At 39.8% G+C, this 10,683-nt stretch overlaps 1 protein-coding gene across 1 annotated transcript in view; it reads left to right on the plus strand.

Annotated features, from left to right (window-relative positions):
- Positions 1-10,683, plus strand: part of LOC101660449 (A-kinase anchor protein 7) — an 84,025-nt gene that overhangs the window by 13,584 nt on the left and 59,758 nt on the right. Inside the window, exons 3-4 of the mRNA XM_045294307.1 lie at positions 3,836-3,972; positions 9,845-10,005. Of these exons, the coding sequence (XP_045150242.1) occupies positions 3,836-3,972; positions 9,845-10,005 (298 nt within the window). The remainder of the gene's footprint in view (positions 1-3,835; positions 3,973-9,844; positions 10,006-10,683) is intronic.

A 10,683-nucleotide genomic window follows, 5' to 3' on the forward strand; every position in this document is an offset into this window, starting at 1 on the left:
TAGGTGACACCTTACTTAGATGGCTGCTTATTTTAAGACAAGCATTTAAGAGTCTAGACACTTTTCTTTCTGATAGCCAGGTACCATCTGATTTCTTTACCACACTTTATAAGATCCGTATCTTCAAGGATCGCTTCATGAGGGAAAGTACTGAACAGGGCTACACCATAAGAACTGATTGTTCTTAGGCTTGGGTTTATGATTAAGTGTGAGTGTTTGAACCCATTGTTGCAGCCACTGTGTCAATCCATCTTGTTAAGGTGTGCCTCTTTTTCTCTGCCCTACCTCTTTACCCAACATTATGTCCTTTGTCCAGAGTATAAGTGTGAGATGAAGTCTCACTATCTTTGCTTCTAAGGAACATCTGGCTGTACTTCTTCCAAGACAGATTTGTTTGTTTTTTTGCAGAGTATGGCCCTCTTGTTTCTTAGGGTTATTTATTTTTAAAGAATTATGCTTACTTCAGTTATTGCTATATCATTAATGCTCCAAATTCTCTTCATGGCTTGGTATAAGTAAAAAAAAAAAGAGGTCAACTTTGAGGAAAGGCTAAGCGGCAACTTAATGTACTAATTCTTGTAAATCTTAAAGAAGTAGTAAATTTAGGAGCAATCAGTTTGAAATGTTAGAGAAATATAACAAATAATATCTATGGAAGAGGTAAAAAAAGAGGTCAAAGAAGCTCTTCTATCCTGCATTTAAGTGTAACTCTCTTCCCTCATGAAGACACATGCTAGCATTAATGTCTTTGAACTCCTATCCTTTAAGTCAGGAAGCACTGAAAGATGTGCAAATATAATTTCTAAGTGGATATGACTTAGAGTGATGTTTAGCAGATGAGTGTCTGCTTACTATTTTAACTCAAAGGTATTACTCAATGAACAAAATCTGATTCTAATAAAGCTTTTAGTTTAAAATGTTTCTCTCAGTGTCATGTATGACTCTATAATATTAGGTTTGCAAGCATGCGTTGTACAATATTGCCAACGGCAGGGGTTTGTGGTGATAGCTAAGCATGAGTAGTTTTATAGATTTTAAGCAGTTACTATAAAAATTTGTTTCCTTTGGTCTTTAGTTATTATATTGATGATCTTTTTCTGAAGCCATATGGAGAAGACTACTATTTTTCTTTTACCTTTAAAAATGTAATTAGGAATAAAAAGCATTTACAAAAATCTGAAGATGATATCAGAGAATTATATAAATTATCAAATAGTAATTGGAAATATAATACTTGATTATATTAGCTTGAAAATTTTGCTTTGTTTGAGGTTAATTTTGTATTATAAGTAGGGCTTGGGACCAGTTTGAAACTGTTCGGTCATGGTCGATGGAAACAAGGAAAGCGTGCATGTTAATTTCATAGCCAATAAATCTCTTGGCAATAATTTTGACCCAAGCAAGAAGCAGGCACAATTCAAATTTAAAACCATTGAAGAATAATAGAGACCTACTATGCAGGCTTTTATTAAGAGGGTCAGTGTGTTCCATTGCATAGTAAGACTTCCTAAAGCTCACTTGATGTTTCATCCTTACGTTACTAGTCACACTTCTTCTCCTTTTCTTGCCTGCCTTGAAAGTAGATGGACTAACCCCTGGTGAGCTCTCTTGGCTCTTTTCTTTACTTCTCTGCTTTCCAGCCTCCTTTCCTCCTCTTTCTCACGCTCCTGGATCTTTCTCTCTGGCACCTTCTTCATCACCCTCCTATCCAACACCGCCTCCCCCTCCCCCTTTGCCATATGTATTTATCAAGTTCTTTGCTTTTTAGGTATATGAATTTGGAGCTATCTTTTGTTTTCTTTTTTGTGTTTCAATTTATTTTATTAGAGGTACTACCAATATGTGCCTCATAGCATTGTTTAGAGACGTGCAGAGCTTGTATAGTCTTCAATAAGCATATATAAAATGCTTACAATCATGCCTAGGTCTAGTGAGCATACAATAGAGGTTAGTTTCTTCTGCTATTGCTTAAATTATATTATATTCAGGCATGGTCAGACAGCAAGGTAGAAGAAGTGGAAATGGCCTTCAAGGAGTAGAAGAGCCTTCATTTCTGTACTCAGGATCCAGTGTTTTCTTGTCTCTGTTTCTCCTTTAATCCACCCTGCTTCTCCTGCTAGATTCCTCTCTTTCTTTGTTCCCTCTTACTAACTCTGCGGAGACCTCAGCTACCAGACCCGCTGCTGTCATGTCGGCTCTGACTCATAATGACCTTAACAAGGAGAGGGAAGAACTACCCCTGGAAACACAGTGCCACCTCTTTCTCCCAAGGAGTGGCTGATGGATTCAAATCACTGGTCTTTTGATTTATACTTGAGTGTGTTAACCATTGCACCACCAGAGCTCCTATGGGATTCTGTTGCCTCATAGGGTCTATGTGCTTACACGTCTCTTGGGTTTGCTTGTTTCCTATGTCATAGTCATAATACTCAAGAATTGATACGGTTATTTTATCCGGCATTGTAATTTCCAGGACCTCCATTGGACTGCATCAACATTTAGAATTGGACTGCACTTGAGGTCCAACTGGGAATGGAGGTGGGAAAAGACATCATTCCCCTTCCTGTTTCAAAGAAGTAGCTGCTGGAGGGGGAGACAGCCGAGTGACCAAGGCTGGATGTAAACTTTAATGGTTTTTCTAACATTTGTGGGACCTTAAAAAAATGCATGGAAAAATTCCATTATCTTTTAATTACGTTTGCTCACTAACTTCGTGAAGTCCTCTCTTATATCTGCACTTCTCTGCCCCCCCCTCCTCGCTTTCTGCGCTTATGCTCCTTATCACATGTCTAGAAAAATGACAGTAGTCATTCCTGTTGGCATTTCTGTACTGCCTTAAAAAATGTTCAAGGTCATGATGGATTCCCTTGGAGACAAATACATATTGCTTCTAACAGAAATAGAATGTATCTGCTGGTTTGACCTTTCTGTGGCAAGAATAAAGCACTTTTAGGAAAGATTATAGTTACAGAGAAGCATAGTCACTGTCAGGACAGCATTCTGAAAGATCAGTGACCCTTTCCCACTCAGTCAGTAACTTCATCTATAAAATAAGGGGACTGTTAGAAAGGATACATTTTATGTGGTTGTAAAACAACAACAACAACAACAACAAACTTAACGATCATATGAAGTTTTCCAAGTCAATTCTCTAGGGTATTTGAGAAAAGTAGACAAGCAAATAAAATAAGTGTTTTTTTGGGGTGGAAGAATCATACTGTTACTGTTTTGATTTGGGTAGTTCTTAAATTTTCTTCATAATTTAGATTTTCTAAATGGAAATTTTCATATCTACTTGTTAGGCCTGATTAACTAGAGAAACAAATCCAGTGATACTCATATATGTGAACCAGAGAGTTTTATATCAAAGAGCAATTGTATATTGAGAAAACATCACAGCCCAGGTTAAGTCAATATTAGCCCAAAAGTCTGATAATAGTCCATATGTCTCTCTTCAGACTCACACAGCCACATGCAATGATGCAGAATGCAGGAAGATAACAAATTGGTGGGTGAAAAGTCTTGTGGATCCTATGGAGGTGGAAGCATCACGGGGCTGGTACAGGTCTCTGCTGGACGGCTCACTCAGGTCTCAGCATGGCCCCACATGCCTTGTCAGCAGGAAGGTGAAGCAAAGAGAGAGTGTGGCCCATTTCCAGGGAGAAAGAGAGGAAGTTCCCAGAATCTTCATGAGAAGGCCACGCCCACAGGGAGGGATCATCAGACTGTCTTGATTGACAGCCCAGGCTTCACCTCTACACTTATTTATCAAGTGGACTTGCAATTATGTAACTACCACACTTATCTAATCTTTATTTTTTGTGTGCACTAATAGATTACAAATGAAGTTAAGATGCTTCAAAACAAGGTAATACAACAAGATAAACGACTGGCTGCAGCAATGGTGCGTGATGGTTCCCTTCATATCACCTTGCTGATAATGCAGTTATTAGATGAAGATGAAGTGAACATGTGAGTAATGTGTCTTTCTTGAATAGTACTTTCTAAATTATTACTTTAGTATGACTAATCAAAGCAGAACCCAAAGAGGCATTGGAATTCTAAAGAAGTATTCTTTAGTATAATTTATTCCATTTAATAATCAAGCTACAGATATGAAGTGGGCTTTTTAAAAAACATAGGTTTTTGAAGCATTTAGCCTTTTACACAACAGTATATTTGGAAATAGACATGGTGAAACAGTACTGGATGACTTAAAATGTTAGTGTGCTCTGGGGGATTAGCTACTGAAAAGTTATGAATAGCAATGGAACATTGTGTGATAGGGGCTGGAAGATGAGCCCCTCAGGGTAGCAGACAATGGAGGAAGAGTTGGGTTCTCAAAGTACAGTAGACCGAGTGACATGGCTAGAGCAATGCTTTCATGGAGGACCTTTATTTGCCAATGGGACTTGAGTCAAGATGAAATGAAACAGTTGGAAACATCCACTAGTAATTGGAATGTGGAATGTACTAAGTATGAATCTAGAAAATTGGAAGTTGTCAGAACTGAATTAGAATGCATAGAGATTGATATCCTGGGCGTTAGTGAGCTAAAATGGATCGGTATTGGCAATTTTGAATTAGAGAGTCATATGGTTTAACATGCTAGGAATGACAAATTCCAGAGAAATGGCATCACATTCATCGTCAAAAAGAACATTTCAAGATATATCTTTGTCTGCAATAGGATCATATCTATACAGCTACAAGGAGGTTAATGCAGCTATTACTCAAGCTTATGCACCAAGTACTAAACCCATGATGAAGTAATTGAAGAATTTGATCAACTTCAGTCAGAAATTGAAAAAGCATGCAGTCAAGATGTGTTGATAATTACTAGCAATGGGGTTGTGAAAATCAGAAACCAAAAGAATCAATAGTTGAAAATAAAACTTTGGTGTAGAAACAAAGTTGGACATAAAACTTTGTAAGACCAATGACTTATTCGCTGCACATACTTTTTACAAAAATATAAACAATGATTGTGCACATATACTCACCAGATGGAATACAAATGGGTCAACTTGACTCCATGTGAGGAGAGGGTGAAGTTCAATATCATCAGGCCAAACAAAGCCCAAAGCCTGATTTTGGAACGGATCAATTGCTTTTATGCGAGTTCAGGTTGAAGCTGAAAAAAATGAAAAGAAGGCCCCCCGGAAGGCTAACCACAACCTTGCGAAGACCTCCAGGACAGATCTGACACATTGAATAATTATTGAAGACCGGAGAGTTGTGGGAAGATATCAAGATCATTATACCTGAAGAAAGCAAGAGGTCATTAAAAAGACAGGTAAGAAAGAAATAGACAAAAAGAGGTGTCAGAAGAGGCTGAATGGAGTCAGAAGAAACGCTGAAATTTGCATCCTTGGGAGAAATGATGAAGTGAAAGTGCAGAACAGAAACTTTCAAAAGGTAGCTGGAGAGGACAAAGTTCGAGTATTATAATGGAATGTGCAAAGACCCAAAGTCAGAAAGCCAAAAAGGAAGGATGTGGTCAGCACGTCTTGAGCTGAAAGAACCGAAGAAACAATGTAAGTCGTGAGTTATAATATTGAAGGACTCTGAGGCTAAAATACTGAATGATGCAAGGAGTATCAAATATATGGAAGGAACACACAGAGTCACTATACCAAGAGGCACTGCTTAAAACTCAACCATTTTCAGGGGTTAGCATATGATAAAGAATAGATGATATTGAAGGAAGACGTCCAACCTGAAGACGTTGGTGAAACACACAGCTCCAGGAATTGACCGAGTACCGATTGAAATGTTTCGACAAGCTGATGCAGCACTAGGAGCCATCACTAGTCTTAGTCAAGAAATTTGGAAGATGGCTACTTGGCCAACTCACTGAAAGACATCCAACTTTGTGCCCATTCCAAAGAAAAGTGACCTCACAGAATGTGGAAATTGTTGAACGGTATCATTAATATCATGCATGCAAAATTTTAACTGAGAATCATTCAGTAATGGTTGCAACAGTTAAAGACGGAGCTGGCAGAAGTTCAAATGATTCAAAGTGGATGATTCAAGAGGAACATCATTGCTGATGTCAGATGGATCTTGGCTGAAAGCAGAGAATATCGAAAGATGCTTGCTTGTTTTATTAACTATGAAAAAGCATTCAACTGTGTATATCATAAGAAAACTATGGATAACATTATGAAGAATGAGAATTTCAGAACACGTTTTTGTTTTCTTTTGGAACCTTTACATAGTCCAAGAGGCAGTCTTTTTTTTTTTTTTTAAATCATTTTATTGGGAGCTCTTAAAACTCTTGTTACAGTCCATACATCAATTGTATTCAACATATTCGTACATATATTCCATCATTCTTTTCTAGACATTTACTTTCCATTGAGCCCTTGGGATCAGCTCCTCTTTTTTCCCCCTCCCTCCTCCTGCCCCATCAACCCTCTTGTGGCCCCTTGATAGATTGTTAATTATTTTCAAATCTCACACAGACCATTGTCTCCCTTCCCCTCTGGTTTCTGTGTTCTTCCCCCTGGATGGGGGTGTCTGGTTATGTGGCATTCATTGCAATCGATGTCCCCTTCCTCCCCATTTCTCCCTTCTTTCCCCCTACCCTTTTTTGTATTTCTATTCCAATTCCTATTCCTGGGTTCCATGTGTTGTCAGTTTTATCTCTTGTCTATACCTATGTACATGCTCCTGTCTAGTCTAGATTGATAAGCAGCACTGGGTCATGATAGCAGGGGGTGAGGAGCCTCAAGGGATCAGGGGTATATTGTGTGACCCATTCATGCTCTACTGCACCCTGATTGACTCATCCGCTCCCTGCAACCCCTCTGTGGGTTGTCTATAGATGGGCTTTGGGTTTCTGCTCCAACCCCCCTCCATTTTCACCAATGCATTTTTGTTTTTTTGTTTACTGTTTGTTGTGAATCTTCTGATGCCTGTTGCCCAGTCTTGATGACACCTCATGATCACACCGGCTGGTGTGCTTCTTCCATGTGGGCTTGTTGCTTCACTGTTGGATGGCTGCTTGCTTAACTTCAAGGCTTCAAGACCCCAGACACTATATCTTTTAATAGCCAGGCACCATCCTCTGTCTTCCCCACATCTGCTTTTGTACCCATTTTTTCTTCAGCAATCATGGGGGGTTGGAGGGTGGGGGTGAGCATCATAGAATGCCAATTTTTTAGAACAACCAAGAGGAAGTCTTTTGAACAGAACAAAGGTACACTGGTGTTAAATCAGGAAAGGTGTGCGTCAGTGTCATATCCTTTCACCATCATCATTCAATTTGTATGCTGAGCAGAAAATCTGACAAACTGGATTATGTGCAGCGGAATGCAGCTTTAGGATTAAAGGAAGACTCATTAACAAGTTGCACTCTGGCGATGACACAACCTTGCTTACAGAAAGAGAAGACTTGGGGTGCTTGCAGATGAAGACCAGAGACTGTAGCCTTCACTACGTATTACAATGTAATGTAAAGAAAAAATGCTTACAGCTGGATCAATAGACAGCATCATGGGAAATGGAGAAAATATTGAACTCACAAGGAACTTACTTTACCTGCATTCCACAATCAACACTTAAGGAAGCAGCAGCCACTCTGCTCCAAAGGTTATCTTTAAAGTGTTCCAAAGCAAGGATGTCCCCTGTAGAAGTAAGGTGCACCCGACCCAAGCGTTGGTCTTTTCAGCCTCCTCCTATGCGTGCGAAAGCTGGACAGTGAAAGAGGAAGACAACAGAAGCGTCGATGTGTTCGCATTAAGGTGTTGGTGAAGAATGTTGAAAGTGCCATGGACTGCCAGCAGGCCGGAAGGTCAGCAGTTTGAACCCACCAGCTACTCCTTGGGAGGATGATGGAGCTTTCTATCCCTACAAAGATTTGCGGTCTTTGGAACCCAAAGGGGCAGTTGTACTCTGCCTTGTGAGGGTTGCTATGAATCAGAATAGACTCTCTGGCTATGAGTTGTTTGTTTATTTGTTTTTTTAGTGGGCAGGGAGTTGATGTTGCTGGGGCAGGACCAACTCAGAACAGTAGGGTGAGCATGGTTACACAGCTTGAAGAATGCCTTCAGTGTCATTGGAGCAACTGTTGGGTTGGTGTGTTTTGCTATGCCCATTCTGAAAACCAAAATTAAAATAAGTTATATTTTAAAACTGATGTGAAGACTGGAATAAAAGAGATCCAGAAAAACACAACCTTCCTCCCCTTCCCATGTTTGACACGTAACTCCCACCCCAACCAAACTCACTGCCATCGAGTCCATGCCGACTGACAGTGACCCCATAGGTCCGGGTAGAACTGCCCCTGTGGGTTTCAGACACTGTACCTTTTGATGGGACTAGAGAGCCTCATCTTTTTCCTGCAAAATGGCTAGTGGTTTCGGGCTGCGGGCCTTGCGCTTCGCAGGCCAATGCATAACCACTACGCCACCAGCACTCCTCCTGACAAGTAACTATTGGTAAATAAATCACTGATCAAAATAATTTAAATTGTGGATCATCTCTATGTACTCAAAGAATGTGCTTTTTGGTTTTGTGAGTAATTGCTGCCCTCTAGTGTTGTACTCCTGATAGCAAAATCTGATTCTGGTTAGCAAGAGATTCCAACTATCTGATTCATTAATGTAGTAGACATTTATTTGAAACATGGAGTAAACTATATAATCACAAAGCCTAAACAGACATAGCAAATGTTGTTTTCCAGAGCTTCAGGAGGGAATATCATTAAGTTTTTTCCATATAAACAACAGTATAGTAAATGTTATTATACTCTTATAAGTATATTCAGTTTTAGGAGAGTGTCTTGCAAGTACAGTAGTAAATATGATATTAGTTCTGTATATAAGAATCTAGAATTTTCCACATAATCTAAGTTCTTGTAGGGCGGGACTTTCTCTGGATATATTATTAGTAATTGTTTTGAATGGTCCATTCAGTATTTTCTTAGTTGGACATTCCTTGGTCAACAATGAAAGAGTGTTTGCTTTCACATCTTTAGTTGTTGTACTTGCTGGGTGCTGCGGAGTCAGTTCCATCTCATGACGACCCGTGTCCAACAGAACAAAACCCTGCCTGGCCTGGTGTCATCCTCCCAAGGGTTCCCATGTCTGAGCCCCTGTTGCAGCCACCGTGTCAATCCTTCTTGACAGGGGCCTTCCTCTTTTTTGTTGCCCCTCTGCTTTACCAAGCACAGCGTCCTGCCTTGGGTCTGGTCTCTCCTGACAACATGTCCAAAGTCTATGAGACAAAGTCTCGCCAGCCTGATGCTCAAAGGAGCATTCTGGCTGTACTTTTCCAAGACAGATCTGTTTGTTCTTTTGGCAGTCCGTGGTACTTTCAACATTCTTCGCCAGCATCATAATTGAAATGCATTGATTCTTTGCTGGTCTTCCTTATTCATTGTCCAATCTTTACATGCATATGAAGCGATTAAAAATACCATGGTTTGGATCAGGCACACTTTAGTCCTCAGAGTAACAGCTTTGCTTTTCAACACTTTAACACTGCTCATGGAAGAGCAAATGATGCATTGCGTTAGGTGCATCTGCTACACAAGACCTTTTTAAAGTGTTGGAAAGCAAGGGTGTCTTTAGTAGAAATTTATAACCAGGTTACAACTTAATCCACTTCCTTCCTGCCTTTAATTTAAAAACTAATAATAGTTTTATAGCTAGTGAGAGAGGTATAGGTTTTAATCATATAGGCTGGATTTAGAAGGTATTCTAAACTTTAAAATAATTATTAAAATTGGTAACAAATGTTAAAATTAATTTATGTTTCTACAACTGATTACTTTGCTTCTTGTTTGGGTGTATTGCTTAATGCATTAGTGAAAAGATACATTATCTCCTGCCAGGGGGATTGATACGCTTTTGGAGTTAAAACCAGTCATCGAGGAACTCCTGCGAGGAAAACATGTGATTCTGCCTTTTCAAGGCGTGGACACATTTGGAGACCAGGTTGGATTTGTGAAGGTGGCGGAAGGAGGTCACTTGGACCTACTTCTGGAGATAGCAGGTAAAACAAACAACAGCACACATGGCAAATATCGTCTGTTATATAAGCAAGTTCATTTCTATTTTTTGTAATAGAAATTGATGTCACTTAATTTTGGGAGCTGTATAATCTCATTTTATATGTGAGGTGCTTTGCTATTTGTCGGTGCAAGAATGCTGTGGGAACAGTGTCTAACTTCCCTGACTTCCCAAAGGGGAAGGAGAATCAAACGCAACATCAACTCAGCGCCAATTACTATCAGGTGGAGGTCAGACCTGTCTTCAGCTGTCCACCTTCATTGTCAATTCTGACACCAGCCATCTTTCCGATAGCACTCTCTGATTCACATCTGGGCTTGAAAATTCATTGTAGTGACCACATGGAACAGAGAGACAATGCTGATGAATTGTATTAGGGAAGTGACCAGGCTACAATTCAGGATCAGAAAATGTTGAAGTTACAGGTGATCAGTTAGGAACGCCTCTTCTTAGCTGGGCATGCAGGCAGGCCTCTCTCTAATTCTTGGCCTCCTTGGGCACAAGGCTCCTTGGCCTCTGCCTTGTTGGGGCAATGCTCTTTTTTTTTAAAGTCGTTTTATTAGGGACTCATGCAACTCTTGTCACAATCCATATACACATCAATTGTGTAAAGCACGTTTGTACATTCATTGCCCTCATCATTCTCAAAACATTTTCTCTC

Source organism: Echinops telfairi, unplaced genomic scaffold (genome assembly GCF_000313985.2).
Source record: "Echinops telfairi isolate 266 unplaced genomic scaffold, ASM31398v2 ScPeMD7_3533;HRSCAF=4204_0, whole genome shotgun sequence".
Taxonomy (NCBI): Eukaryota; Metazoa; Chordata; class Mammalia; order Afrosoricida; family Tenrecidae; genus Echinops; species Echinops telfairi.